Source organism: Myotis nattereri (genome assembly GCF_964212035.1).
Source record: "Myotis nattereri genome assembly, chromosome: 8".
In the NCBI taxonomy this organism is placed as follows: domain Eukaryota; kingdom Metazoa; phylum Chordata; class Mammalia; order Chiroptera; family Vespertilionidae; genus Myotis; species Myotis nattereri.
Genome location: NC_138083.1, coordinates 56484503 through 56499677, shown reverse-complemented (window position 1 = coordinate 56499677; position 15175 = coordinate 56484503). Strand labels below are relative to the sequence as shown.

The 15175-nt window shown below is 40.2% G+C and overlaps 1 protein-coding gene across 2 annotated transcripts in view; it reads right to left on the bottom strand.

The window, feature by feature from the left end:
* Window positions 1–100: 100 nt before the first annotated feature.
* The window catches only part of USP14 (ubiquitin specific peptidase 14), a 48647-nt gene continuing 33572 nt past the window's right edge, over window positions 101–15175 (bottom strand). For both annotated transcript variants that reach the window (XM_081097475.1, XM_081097476.1), the window contains exons 11-16: window positions 12016–12081; window positions 11561–11653; window positions 10320–10448; window positions 4269–4329; window positions 3534–3641; window positions 101–2896 (exon numbers count right to left, since the gene is read on the bottom strand). In XM_081097475.1, coding sequence (XP_080953601.1) covers window positions 2745–2896; window positions 3534–3641; window positions 4269–4329; window positions 10320–10448; window positions 11561–11653; window positions 12016–12081 — 609 coding nt within the window. In that variant the 3' untranslated portion in view covers window positions 101–2744. The remainder of the gene's footprint in view (window positions 2897–3533; window positions 3642–4268; window positions 4330–10319; window positions 10449–11560; window positions 11654–12015; window positions 12082–15175) is intronic.

The following is a 15175-nucleotide window of genomic DNA, read 5'->3' as shown; positions in this document are numbered from 1 at the left end:
CTCTTGATAACTGACCTCAGTCGGGTCTTGGGAGGAAGGAGGAGGAGGTTGGAAAAATGGCCAAAGTGACATGACCTTAAGGTCACAATATATTTTTGTTAAATGTGTTATTAAGTCAATAAGTGATATTTAGAGGCATGGTGTTTCCTAAAATACACTATGCCAAATTAGTTTCTGCATGCCATTAGCAGTTATGAAATTTAACTTGCTATTCTGAAAATCCCAAAATAAGACTTTCTGAATCCATATGGCTGCTCTAATTTCATGCTTTAAAAAAGAGGATCAGCAAACAATGGTCCGTTTACCACTTGGTTTTATAAGTAAAATTTAATCAGCACACACCCATACTGAATTTTTAGGTATTGTCTATGGCTTCTTTCCTGCTACAACGGCAAATTAAGTAGTTGCAACAAAAAAGTTATAGTCTGCAAAGCTTAAAATATTTACTATCTGGTTCACTACAGAAAATGTTTGCTGACCCCCAACTTTAAAAGAAATGGGGTAAAGTCTAAAACCTAGTTCCTTTAGCCTTATAAAAATTAACCTCTCAAGTCATTAAAATAGGGATGCATTGCTCAGGGATTGTTGTGAAGTTCAAATGAGATGTCTGTGAAAGCACCCTGTAAACAGCAAAGCACTAGGTAGGTAGTAATGGTTGGAGACAGAACTATCTTTTTCCTGTCCCCGCATAAGCATTATCCTTTAGGGGTCTAAGATTGTTATCATTGTTTTGAATCGAGAACAACTACTACTAAATGCACACATTATACAATAAATGTTGTTTGGGCTTAACTTCACTAGCTAGTCCAACAGTATACAGCACAGCTCTAGTATCAAAAGGGCGTCGTGCTAGTGGCAAAGCATATAAGGCACACTCAGGAGTCAAGACCTTTTCTTGCTTACTCAAAGACCCTACATGCAAGGCTGAACTCTAAAACAGCCTTATTAGTTTAAAACAACACTGGTATAAGTCCAATTTCTTATACTTAAAATATCTTTGGAATAATGCTTTTTGGATCAAATAAAGTGAAATAAAGTTTTTTTTATAATGACAAGGAATTACAATTTTAAAATTCTAATTCTATAGAAGGTTTATATACTTTGTTCTAAATCTACCTCACCTGATCTCTAGTAGCTACAGCATCCTGCAAATCAGAAAAAATCTAAATTTTAATTGCTAAATTATGTCCTCAAAATTGTTCAGGCCAAATATAACAGTGAATTAAAAAAACTGCAGAATTACAAGCAGCATACCAATATATAAAAAACATCACAATTCTTATGGTCTCATTTTCCCCATCCTATTCTGCACCCTCCCTCAAAGCAAAGGAAGTACTGATTGCCAATAATTCAAGTAATTAGAGATTAGCTGAAGAAGCTATATACAAATAAAAGTTTCCCTGAAATACTCCTTTTATGTCCCCTAGAGTTCTCACAAACTCAAAAATAGCCACTATTCTTAAGGAATCTACTGGTTATCAGTGCTGTCTGTGCTCTGCAGAGCATTAAAACGAGAGTAAGCAAAGATGAGATTTCATGATAATCCCCAAAACTTAATTATAAATACCCAACTCAAAATCAGAGACAAATTTGGTAATAATCTATCCTTTCTCTAACAATCAGGGCTCCTAAGACAAAGATGAGGAAGTGACTAATTAGAATATATTAAACCTACTATATTGAAATACTTCATACTCTTGGTATTCCAACCACCACTAGAAAAATCATTGATACTAAGCTGTGAAATAGACATTAAGATTTTTGGGAACTGACAGAAGTATAAAAATAACTGAGCCAAAGGACAGATCTGACTCATAAATGCTGCATTCAGCATCCAAAAAACACCATTGCTCTTACAACTTTGTTATTTCTTTCTAAACAATGTAGTACTAACTGGCAAAGGTAACATTTTTAAATGGATGCTTAACAGCAGAGTAAAACTAACCATCAGGGTTAACATATTGGAACTTCAGCCAACTCAACAGACAAGACTTGAGGTCAAAAACTGTTAATCCCTCTTTTTCTTTTTTTATTAAATATCCCTGTTTTCTAAAAATAAGCAACCAGAGCCTGTCAACATCCTGTTAAGGTTGATTACTACAAAGCCATTGCAGTTAAATGTACAAACCATAGTACATCAAAGAGACAGTAATAAATGTATAATCAAATGTACTATTGATCACAATTTATTTTAAAGTCATGAAAAGCCAGCAACAATCAGGCTGGACAAATACTTGATTGTATCCATGTTTCCATGGGCTATGTGGACAGCAGCACTGAGAGCACAATGAGAGCAACACTTACTTCCTTTCCATCTTCCTGGCAGAATTTGTTAGATAAGGCAAAGGAAATTACCTGTGGTTTGAACCATGCAAGAACAACAAAACAGTAATAGGTGTGCAATAAACATTTCATTGCTGAATAGTGAGCTGAAAAAGGCAGGGAAAATTATCACAGAAGATAGTGGTTGAAAGGCATTTCAACTCAGAATTTTAAAAAATTAATGCAAGAAATAAGCTTTTAAAAAATTTCCTCCTGTCACCTTTATACAGAGCAGCACAGTTCAAAGGCTTCTCTTTTCTGCAATATTTTACGTTGACACACAGAGTGGTCTGCTTCTGCTCTTTGTTCCATATGAGGGGAAACAAAACCACTTATATATCTTCCTCTAAAGCTCTGGATTATAGAAATGATCAACAAATAACATTTATTTCACACCTAAGCATAAATAGCTAAAATGAAGGTTACTGTTCACTTTCCTCTTCCATTATTTCAACTCTGCGAGGCCCATAGAGTAAAACATAAGCTATATGCCAGTCTCCACCACCAGAAAGCCGCAAGATATCTTCTGGTGTCACAGTGCTGACCTTATCATCATCAAACTTAATCCATTCATCTAAAGAACGAGAGGAAAATGAAATTAAAATCATTCACAATTTTTTCAGAGTTCCATTTCAAAAAGGTACTTTACGCACAGCAGTATTCCATCTACCATAGCAACAGTTCTCAAAGCATGATCCAGGGACTACTCAGGTTCAAAACCATTTCAAGAGTTCCATGAAGGTTACAACTATTCTCATAACACTACTAAAGCCTTAAGTACCTTTACCCCTCATTCTCTCAAATGTACTTTGGAATTTTCCTGAGGCTACACAACGTATGATAAAGCAAAAGACAATGCGGAAATAGTTAGGAGAATCTAGCTGTCTCCTATTAAAGACTTATAAAAATGTAAATCAATACCATTTCTTGCCACTTTTTTTTGTTTGGGGAAAAATTATGATTTCCATTTTTTAAATATTTATGTAATTGGTTTATTACTGTCAGTTTTGAGTAAATTAATTTACTTCTCAGTTTTAATTTCTATTACAGTAAAGAAACATAATCCTCATAAACAAAATGGGAAGGTTCTCAATGTAAGAGTGTAAAGAGATTCTGAAACTGAAAAGTTTGAGAACCACTGTTATAAAATTTATATTAAACAAACTATTAAAATAGTATGTAACAACTGAAAAAAAAAATGGAATCTTTACCTTCTTTTCTTTTCACCCATGATACATAATGACCTGAAGAGCTAGACCTTCCCTGATGTGTTAACACTGCTTGTAAATCATAGTATCCACAATTATTGGAGCCAATGTCTAAAGGAAGATATAAATTCAATAATATTAGACAAACAGACATGTGCTTTCTAAAACCAAATAACAAGCAAGAACTATGTTTTGAAGTTTAGCCTAGAGAAGCACTATTCTATTAGAATCCAGTAAGATACTACTATCCAAAGTTAAGGCTTCATGAAAGATGTTTTAAGAAGTATCATTCATAGAAGTTTATGCTAAAAAGAGTGGGTTTTAGTGTATGTCATATTGAGATAAATTAGATTTCAAGAACCCTGACTTTTTTAAAAGCATGATAACTAAAAAAAAAAGTTATGTGACTAGACAGTAATCTTACCTTAAAACAAACACACACACACACACACACACACACACACACACACACCACAACTGAAATAAAGATTCACTGCCTGGACCGGTTTGGCTCAGTGGATAGAGCATCAGCCTGCAGACTCAAGGGTCCCAGGTTCAATTCCGGTTAAGGGCATGTACCTTGGTTGCGGGCACATCCCTAGTGGGGAGTGTGCAGGAGGCAGCTGATCGATGTTTCTCTCTCATCGATGTTTCTAACTCACTATCCCTCTCCTTCCCTCTCTGTAAAAAATCAATAAAATATATCTTTAAAAAGAAAAGAAATAAAGATTCACTTACCATCAGCAAAAGAAAAGGGTTCATACTTAACGTCTTTCTGGGGACTACTCTTTTTGTCACTCTGAAAGGAAAAAAATGTTTAATTTTAGACCATGATATCAGAAATAAAATTTGCATTCTCAATAAGAGTACGTTTCCCCAGTATCTGAAAGTAGCGTGCCTATGAAATCTTTCAAAAGCCAAACTGGCATATATAAAGCAAAGAGTATCCCCTGCTTTCAGAAAGTTCACATTATTCCACTTTACTTTTACAAAAAGCAAAAGACCTACATTAGTATGGTAATGGCTTTTTTCATAAAAGCAAAATTCCTCTTCAGATTTCTTTCAATTTGCTAAAATGGGTAGGTCTATCATAAAATTGAAGTTGCGTAACGAGAACTTGCGGAAAGTGGTGAATACCTATACTCATTTCCACGAATATTTACTGTCCACTTATATGCGGTTTGTAACACAGTTCAAACCAGCACTGTTCAGTGTCAACTGGTGGCTGGGAATGTGTATGCAGAGGACCAACTTAAGTTACACATGAGGCAAAACAAAGACAAAATCTAGTCTGCCTTACAAATTACTAAAATGATATAACTACAGTTAACATAAAATTGGAAACCCAAAGGTCCTACATTTTAATAATATAAAATCTTGTATGTATTAATAACAGACCCTCTGACTATAGGATCAATGTTAAACCACTATAGCTAGAGAGTGTACCAGTGAATATAGTAATACAGATGAACAGTGCTCTAGGGTAGTAAAGGAAAACCCAATTTTATAATTTTGTTTTACCAAAATACTATCAAACCATGTAAGTGGGGAAAAAAGAAAAGAAAAAAGCTGCCTCAAAAATAACAAAAGTTAAATTATTGCAATTAACATTCAATCTATTGAGCCATGGTCACCTGCCACTTTGGCCCAAATAAACAAATATTTAATTCAGCAAATATTTACCTATATTAAAAGAAGCATGATTTACTACTTTAGACAAGGATCTTTAAAGTGGGAACTTCCTGCATCAACCCATTTCCATGTGCAATACAAAAAAATTAAACAACCTATATAGGCATAGGAGCACAAAATTCTTGAAAACTTTAATAGAAATGAAGACAATGCAAGCAGTTTAAATATAGCTAGAGTAACAAGAAATCAAAGGACACTACAACAAAAAAGTACAATGAGGCCAACCATTCCTTTTCATATACAGCTGACCCTTAAATAACGTGGGTTTGAATTGTGCAGGTTCACTTATATGCAGTTTGTTTTCAACTGACCCGCACAGTTCAAACCAGCACTATTCAGTGTCAACTGGTGGTTTGGAATGTGTATGCAGAGGACCAACTTAAGTTACACATGCATTTTTTACTATACTCCTAACCTGCACATTGGTTCAAGAGTCAACTGTATATAATGTAATGCCTACAGTAACCCAAAAAAAGCTATGCAAAGAAATACATTTTAAATATATCATACATAAATCAATCTAGAATTCTAAAAAAATGTTCAGTCCCTGGCCAGTGTTGCTCAGTTGGTTGGGAGTCATCCATGCACCAATAGTTGCTGGTTCGATTCCCAATCAGGGCAAATCCCAGGTTGCAGGCTCGATAACCTATAGGGGGTATGCAGGAGGCAGCTGATCCATGCTTCTTTCTTTCTCTCTCTCTCTCTCTCTCTCTCTCTCTCTCTCTCTCTCTCCCCCTTCCTCTCTAAAGATCAATTAAAAATCTTAAAAAGAAAATGTGCATGTAATCTATAAGACAAAAATGAGAGAGAAAATACTGAAGAAAATATAAAATAGATTTAAACACTAACATATCAATAATAACATAAATGTAAATTATTGTACATAAATGGGGTTAACAAAGTAGATTAAAAACATGATCCAACTATACACGATCAATAAGATCTATAGGAAACTCTCTTCAAATATAACAGTATGGGAAACTTTAAAGTAAAAGAATAAAAAAAAGATCATGCAAACAGTAACAAAAAGAAAGCAGCAGTGGCAATATTAATCAGATAAAGTAGAGTTCAGAGCAAAAAAAAAAACAAAAAAAAACTACAAGGGACAGAGAGGAGTATTGCATAATGAAAGGTTCACTCCACCAAGATGACAAAAAAAAATCCTAAATGTATATGCACTAATTAACAGCGCTAAAAAACATGCAAAGCAAAAGCTGACAGAACTGAATAGGGAAACACAACTGCACAATTTTAGTTGAGGACTTCACTACTCCACAGTCAACAACTGATAGAACTAGACAGAAAAACAGCCAGGTTACAAAAAAACCGCAACGACACCATTAACCAACTGGATCTAACCAGTATCTATAGAAAGCCCCACTCAACAACAGAATGCACATTCTTTTCAAGTGTCCAAGCTGGATCACATCCTGAAGCATCTAATGCAAACCTCAACACATTTTTAAAAATGTAAATATCACAAGTATGTTCTTCAATACAATGGAATCAAACTAGAATCTATAATAGATAGCAGAAAAATTTTCTAACATCTAGAAAGTCAACAAGATAGTTCTAAATAATTCAAGATCAAAGAGAAGTCTGAAGGGCAATACATGAAAAAAAATACAAGGAACAGAATGAAAATGAAAGTACAATATAATGAAATTTGAAGGACATATTGAAAGCACTGCTGGGAGAGAAATTTATAGCCCTAAATGGTTATGTTAGAAAATAGAGAAAAGTTTGAAATAAAAACTAAGCTCCCCTACCTTAAGAATAAGAGCAAAATAAACACAAAGCAAACAGAAAAAAGGAGTGTAAGAGTAGAAATTCATTAAATTAGGACAAGAAAGACCTTTCAGAGAAGAAGGGAGAGAGAGAGAAAAACATCAATGATGAGAGAGAACCACTAATTGGCTGCCTCCTGCATGCCACATACTAGGGATTGAGCACGCAACACGGGCATGTGCTCTGAATAGGAATTGAACTGTGACCTCCACGGTGTGGCTGGGTGATTGAGGTTGACACTCAACCACCAAGTCACACTGGCTGGGTGAATTTAAAATTTGACATATTATAATATCACACTGAAAATCTTTATTAACAGGAAATATCTTTTTCATTTTGAAAAAAAAAATCAAATATATAGTAACTCAGGTATACTTTATATAAACCCAAAATAACAGTCTGTTAAATATAAAGTTGATATGGTTATAATTTTAGCAGTTACGAGCATATCAGAAGCAGTTAGTTTTCTCAGTGGGCATAAATGAGTCAATATTTTATACCACCACTTCCACACACAAAAATGGAGATAATTCCATGCCTTGCAAGGAAAATAATAAAATACTATGAAAATCTAGGCAAGGTTTTCTATATATGCTGTGAGGAGACATATAGAAAAGAAATATAAGCTGCAGTTTATAGAAGATAAGAAATTAAGCTTATCCTATCTAATAAAAGAGAAACATGGTAATTAGCATACGACCGTTACCCTTCCCATTGGCTAATCAGGGCGATATGCAAATTAACTGCCAGCCAAGATGGTGACCGGCAGCCAGGCAGCTTGAAACTAACATGAGGCTTCCTTGCCTCAATGACGAGGAAACCAACGTTTCCCCCGCCTGCCTTGCCCGCCTCTGAGCCTGCAGTTTGAAACATTGTAACAAATATAGAAGCTAAACAAAACCCAGAAACCTGCTTTCAGCCCGCGGGGATCTCTCTGGAGTTATACACTGCTTCGATTATAGAACCGAAACAAACCAGATACCTGCTTTCAGCAGCAGAGGTCTCAGAGCTGGAGCCAGAGCTAAAGCTGGCCCAGAATAAAAAAAGAAAAAGAAAAAAAGGAGCAGTTGGGAGCTTCAGCCCTCAGCCCCTCAACCAGACTGGCCAGGCATCCCAGTGGGGACCCCCACCCTGAAGGGTGCGTGACCAGCTGCAAACAGCCATCATCCCCTCACCCAGGCTGGCCAGGCACCCCAGTGGGGACCCCCGCCCTGATCCAGGACACCCTTCAGGGCAAACCAGCCAGCCCCACCCATGCACCAGGCCTCTATCCTATAGAGTAAAAGGGTAATATGCCTCCCAGCACCGGGATCAGCGGAGTCGCGAGGCCTCCCAGCACCGGGATCAGCAGAGCCGAGAGGCCTCCCGGCACGGGATCAGCGTGACAGGGGGCAGCGCCCAAACCCCCTGATCGCCCTGCGGCTCTGTGTGTGACAGGGGGCGGGGCCACAACCTCCCTATCCGCCCTGCTCTGTTCCTGACAAGGGAAGGCGCCCCAACCACCTGATCAGCCCTGCTCTGTGCCTGATGGGGGGAGCTCCCCAACCCCCTGATCGCCCTGCGGCTCTGTGTGTGACAGGGTGAGCGCCCCAACCCCCACCCCCCACCCCCCATGGGCCCTGCTCTGTGTGTGACAGGGTAGAGCCATAACCTCCCCATCGGACCTGCCCTGAGTGTGAGAGTGGCGGCCCCCAACTCCCTGATCGGCCCTGCTCTGTGGGTGACAGAGGGCAGTGCCCCAACCCCGTGATCCGCCCTGCTCTGTGAGTGACAGGGGGGAGCTCCTCAACCCCCTGATGGGCCCTGCTCTGTGTGTACAGAAGGCGGTGCCCCAACTCCCCTATTGGCCCTGCTCTGTGTGTGACAGGGGGGAGCTTCCCAACCCCCTGATCGACCCTGCTCTGTGCGTGACAGGATAAGGAGCCCCAACCCCCCTGATGGGCCCTGCTCTGTGCATGACAGGGGGCAGTGCCCCAACCCCCGGATTGGCCCTGCTCTGTGCGTGACAGGGTGGCGCCGCAACCTCCCTATCGACCCTGCCTTGAGTGTGACGGGATGGTGCCCCAACCCCCCAATCGGCCCTACCCTGAGTGTGACTGAGGGTGGCATCGCAACCTCCCAATCTGCCCTGCTCTGTGCATGACAGGGGGCAGCGCCCCAACTCCCCAATTGGCCCTGCTCTGAGCCCGACCAGGGGCTGCACCTAGGGATTGGGCCTGCCCTCTGCCACCCGGGAGCAGGCCTAAGCCAGCAGGGCGTTATCTCCCGAGGGGTCCCAGACTGCGAGAGGGCACAGGCCGGGCTGAGGGACCCCCCCTTTCCCCCAAGTGCACATTTTTGTGCACTGGGCCTCCAGTCTATATATATAAAACCCTAATATGCAAATAGACTGAATGGCAGAACAACCGAACAACCAGTCTCTATGACATGCACTGGCCACCAGAGGGGTGCGTGTGAAACATGGCAGGCGTCGGCAGCAGATGGCAGAGCACTGAACATGGTGGGCGTCGGCCGCAGCAGGATGGTGGAGCAGGTGAGCAGGAATGCCAGACCAAGGCGGGGCACCAGCCACTTTCATTGGGGCAAACCTCTGGTTGTTACTGAAAATTCTTTGTGCCTACGCAGGGCGGTCCCACCCGGCGCTCACACCCATTGCTGGCACTGGTCTCACTCGCACCCACAGTTGATGCTGGAGCCGCTGCTCGTACCCACTGCCAGCGCCCAGCACCGGTCCCGATCCCTTGGTGCTGTCAGTGGGTGGGAGAGGCGACTGCTGGCTCCAATCTCCCTTGAGGGCTTCACCGCCTCCCCCTGCTCCTGAGGGGCAATCGGGCAGCAGCCGCCACTCGAACCTGCTGATGGTGCAAGCCCCGCTCACACCCATTGCGGGCGCAGGTCCCAATCGCTCCACACCGCCAGCAGGTGCGAGCAGGGCTGGCAGTGGCAGAAGCGGGGCCACCGGCAGACAGGGGACCGGGGGCCACTGCAGGAGGAGTCAAGCAGGGGCAGGGAGGATGGGCCGAGACCTGCCCCTGTGCCCACTGCAGCCTTGTGGCCCACAATTCCTTTCAGGGTGCACGAATTCGTGCACTGGGCCCATAGTTCTATAAAGAACACTTTACCATAACTAAAGTTCTTTTGCATATGCTAAAATACACCTAAAACTTTAAAGGCTTACACCAATATATGTGGGATTTGTATATGAGCTAAATAAAACACAGGCTCATCCATTTCTACAATAAATAACAATACAAAGTAATTGTTGAAGATTAAAATATTAAGACTAAAAAGTCAGCAATAAGAACCTACTGTCTTTGTTTGCTGATTCACTTTTTTATCTTCTAGATCCTTGAATTTTGATCGAAAAGAGATCATTTTCTCTTGAAGTTCTGGTGTACATAGTTCATACACATCCAACATGAGAGGAAATTTAACATCCTATACACAAATCAAAAAGAAAAAAAATGTGTAGACAGACTTACCAAGGTAGTTATTTAAAATATCTATCACACTTTTAAATTTTAAAGTAGTGCTTTCATAATTCAAATAAAGCTGAAAATAAAATCTGTAAAAACTGCTTGGAAATCTTTGCAATTAGAAACATCATAGTGCTTATTTTCAATTTGATAGTAACTTCAAGGTAAGATAAATTTTAAACTTTTTTTTCCATTAAACATTTTAACCTATGAAACTGACCACAGAGGAGTTAGCAAATTTCATATAACAAAGAAGCATTTTAGAAATATTAAACCAGCTGTTGTGAAAAATAACAGAGACCATCAGAGAAGTCAATTTACAAATGGGGTCACTTCTGGCTATAATTTGAAATACAATTTCACATAGAAACAATAGTGATATAGTTCAGTAACTAATATTAACATATGAAGTGAACACAAGTAGATACTGCAACTATAGTCAACCTTCTAATATAACACTAAGTATATTTGAAAATGTATTATGACTTTCAGCTCAACTGGCTAGATCAGGAACTCGGGATATATAGCAGAGCTACAGTTCAATGAAACAGCTACATCATATGGCGGGCTCCTACATCAACCGATTTCAATGTAAATACTCTTTGGGCACCAATAATTTAACATTCTCTTCACCTGAAAGAAAGGAACTGCCCAGAAGAGAGTGCAGTGTGTTATACTGCACCGGAGGCCACCCCAGCCCTAAACCTCCAAGGATAAGGATCTCTGATCTAGTGCAGTGTTTCTGGGAAATGGAGGGCATTCATCAGAATTCTCCAGAAATCTTTTTTAAAATGTACTACCTTAGGCCCCACTTAATCAGAATCTGGGGGGTGGGAAAAAGCCAGACATGTATATGATTTAAAATAAAGAAAACAATAGGTAATTCCAATGCATATCTTGGTTAAAAGCCACTTGGCTATTGTTAATAACTTCCCTATTTGTAATATTTTAAAGAAAATTTAACTATCCCTAAAGTACTAAAGAAACCTACTGTAAGTTATGAATTGTCTTGTAAGTTAGGAATTGCCTTCAAAGAATAACTTTTCGTTACACTGAAAATTTTGTTACACTAACCTTAAGAACTTTAGCATTCACAGATTCCTTCTCTTTATAAAAAAATCGAACCATCTGAATAGTCAAGTAAGCAGGTAGCCGGCTGATCTTGGACTGAGAAGAAAAAATAGAAAAAAATCATATTACATGAATATGACACACAAGTATTTAGTTTGTTGGTCTGGTAAAAACAGACTGGGCAACAGTAATTAAGTGGAAAACTCGTAACAAAATGGAATTCTAGCCCTAACCAGTTTGGCTCAGTGGATAGAGCATTGGCCTGTGGACTCAAGGGTCCCAGGTTCGATTCCAGTCAAGGGCACATACCCAGTAGGGAGTGTGCAGGAGGCAGCTGATTTATGTTTCTCTCTCATCGATGTTTCTAACTCTCTATCCCTCTCCCTTCTTCTCTGTAAAAAATCAGTGAAATATATTAAAAAAATGGAATTCTATTTCAAAAGGAATGAACAACTTACAGATTTGATATACAAAGCATTTCTTTGCAATGTTGGAGACTGTTTAGTGATTTCTTCCTGAAGTCGCTGAAAAAAACCATAATAGAAGACCAAACATTAGTTTTAATAAATTATTTTTTCCACAATATAGAATCACACCTTTAATTCTTTAATAGACAATGGGTTTATACTACTGAGAAATAATCTGAATGAAGACAATGTGGGAAGATGTTCATTTTTAGATATGGTTCAGTTTTTAAAAGGCATCAGAAAGCATAAAAAAATACTTGTGTGAACTAATTGGAATGTAAAAGTGTATACTGGTGTGAACTCGTTGAAATATAAAACATGTTGCCGAAACCGGTTTGGCTCAGTGGATAGAGCGTCGGCCTGCGGACTGAAAGGTCCCAGGTTCAATTCCGGTCAAGGGCATGTACCTGGGTTGCGGGCCCATCCCCAGTGGGAGATGTGCAGGAGGCAGCCGATCGATGTTTCTCTCCCATCGATGTTTCTAACTCTCTATCTCTCTCCCTTCCTCTCTGTAAAAAATCAATAAAATATATTTAAATATATATATATATATATATATATATATAACATGTTTAAAGTTTTAAAATTATAACCCAAATGTTATTCAGATTCTGAGTCTATAATGCATTTTACATAAAGCTTCTTTTTTAAATTAAATCTTTATTGTCCAAATTATTGCAGTTGTTCCTCTTTATCCCCCATAGCTCCCCTCCACCAGGTTCCCACCCCCACCCCCCCCTTAGCACCCCCCCACTGTCCTCATCCATAGGTGTATGATTTATTTCTAGTCTCTTCCTGCATCCCCCACACCCCTTCCCCCCTAAGAATTGTCAGTCCACTCCCTTGCTATGCCCCTGATTCTATTATATTCACCAGTTTATTCTGTTCATCAGATTTTTTATTCACTTGTTGATAGATATGTATTTGTTGTTCATAATTTTTATCTTTACCTTTTTCTTCTTCCTCTTCTTAAAGAATACCTTTCAGCATTTCATATAATACAGGTTTGGTGGTGGTGAACTCCTTTAACTTTTTCTTATCTGTGAAGCTCTTTATCTGACCTTCAATTTTGAAAGATAGCTTTGCTGGGTAGACTAATCTTGGTTGTAGGTTCTTGCTATTCATCTCTTTGAATATTTCTTGCCACTCCCTTCTGGCCTGTGTCGTTTCTATTGAGAAATAAGCTGACAGTCATATGGGTACTCCCTTGTAGGTAGGTAACTGTTTTTCTCTTGCTGCTTTTAAGATTTTCTCTTTGTCTTTTGCTCTTGGCATTTTAATTATGATGTGTCTTGGTTTGGTCTTCTTTGGATTCCTTTTGTTTAGGGTTCTCTGCGCTTACTGGCCTTGTGTCTACTGCTTTCACCAGGTATGGTAAGTTTTCTGTCAGTATTTCTTCAAATAGGTTTTCAATATTTTGCTCTCTCTCTTCTTCTGGCAGCCCCATAATTCGGATGTTGGTATACTTGAAGCTGTCCCAGGGCTCCTTACACTATCTTCATATTTTTGGATTCTTTTTTCTTTTTCTTTTTGCAGTTGGCTGTTTTTTGCTTCTTCGTATTTCAAATCTTCGACTTGATTCTTGGAATTCTCTTGTCTGCTGTTGGATCTCTGTATATTATTTTTTATTTCAGTCAGTGTATGCTTAATTTCTAGTTGGTCTTTTCTCATATCCTCCAGGGTCTCACTAAGTTTATCGGCGGTTTCTAGAAAATTCTTGAAAAACCTTATAACCGTGGTTTTGAAGTCTATATCCAGTAGTTTGCCTTCCTCCATTTCTGTCACTTGTGACCTGTTTCTGTCTCCACATTTTGGCTGCTTCCCTGTGTTGATAGAGTGGCTTTGTGTGCTAGGTGTCCTATAGGGCCCAGTGGCTCAGCCTCCCCAATTACCTGAGGTGGACACTCTTGGTGCACCCCTTTGTGAGCTTTGTGCACAGTCTTGTTGTAGTTAAGCCTTGATTGTTGTAGGTATCACTGGTAGGAATTGACCTCCAGGCCAATTGTCTGTGAGAATCAGCTGTGTCTGCAGTGGGAGAACTTCTGTGCTGAAGACACCCTTCTGGGGCAAGACTTGCTGCAATAGGGCTTTGGTGCTCACTGAGTCTGCCCCTTGAGTGTGTCCCTTATGGATCTGAGGAGTTATAATCTGGATGGTCCCACTCTGACCACTAGGTACACTGGCACTTGGATCTCTAAGGAGGTGCTAATTTAGCCTCAGCCTGAGGCAACCCAGCAGGAACTATGGAGAGATCTGCAGATTCCTCTTCTTTGTTTGGGGTTTAGAGGTGCACAGATGAGGCCCAGCTGTGAAGTAATGCAAGCTGCTCTGGAGCCTTGGGCCTTCTTTTGGATGTTCTTGGTCTCTCTGACCCAGCTGCAGTTTATTAGGTAATTTTAGATTGCAAAGACCAGGCCATTCATATGCAAAAGCCTCTGTGCACAGCTTGGGTGGGGCGGGGTCTCAGGGAATCAACAGGGCGGAGCAAACAGCTATGGCTGATCGTCAGCCCTGCCCTAAGAGGCCCCAGGTCTCAGTGTCCCGTGGAAATCGCTGCAAGCACCTCTGAGCGAAAGCCGCCCTCAAGTTCCGACTGATTCCAGACAGTCCAGTTTCTCCCCATATGAGTCTGGGTCCCCAGAGACTCGTCTGGAACTGGAGTTCAGAGCAGTTGGGAGCTTGAGACTCCCTCCTGATTGAAAAAGACAACCATGTCCTCACTGTGTGCCTCTGTACCTCTGCACTTTACTTCCGCACCGCCTCTGAGTCTCAGTGTACTTTTCTCTTTCCTTCTAGTTGTAGAATTTCCACTCATCCAGCCTTCCTGTGGTTCTGGATGATGTCCGTTTTGTCTTTTAGTTGTATTTTTGAAGTGGTTGTGCGAGGCAGCAATTTCAGGTGTTTACCTATGCCGCCATCTTGGTTTCTCGATAAATTCTTTTATGGCATTCCTCTACTTATGATTTCAAAGAAACCCTGTTAATCTAGCCAATGTGGAAAAGCCTTTGTCCATTAAGCATACCTTAATGATCATATCTACTTTTTAGAGCCTGTGTGACACTGGGCAAGGTAGTTATCCCCTCTGGGCATTGCTTGTAAACGGTGATAATAGTACCTATGTGATTCTGTCTCATCATTGATATTTCTCTCT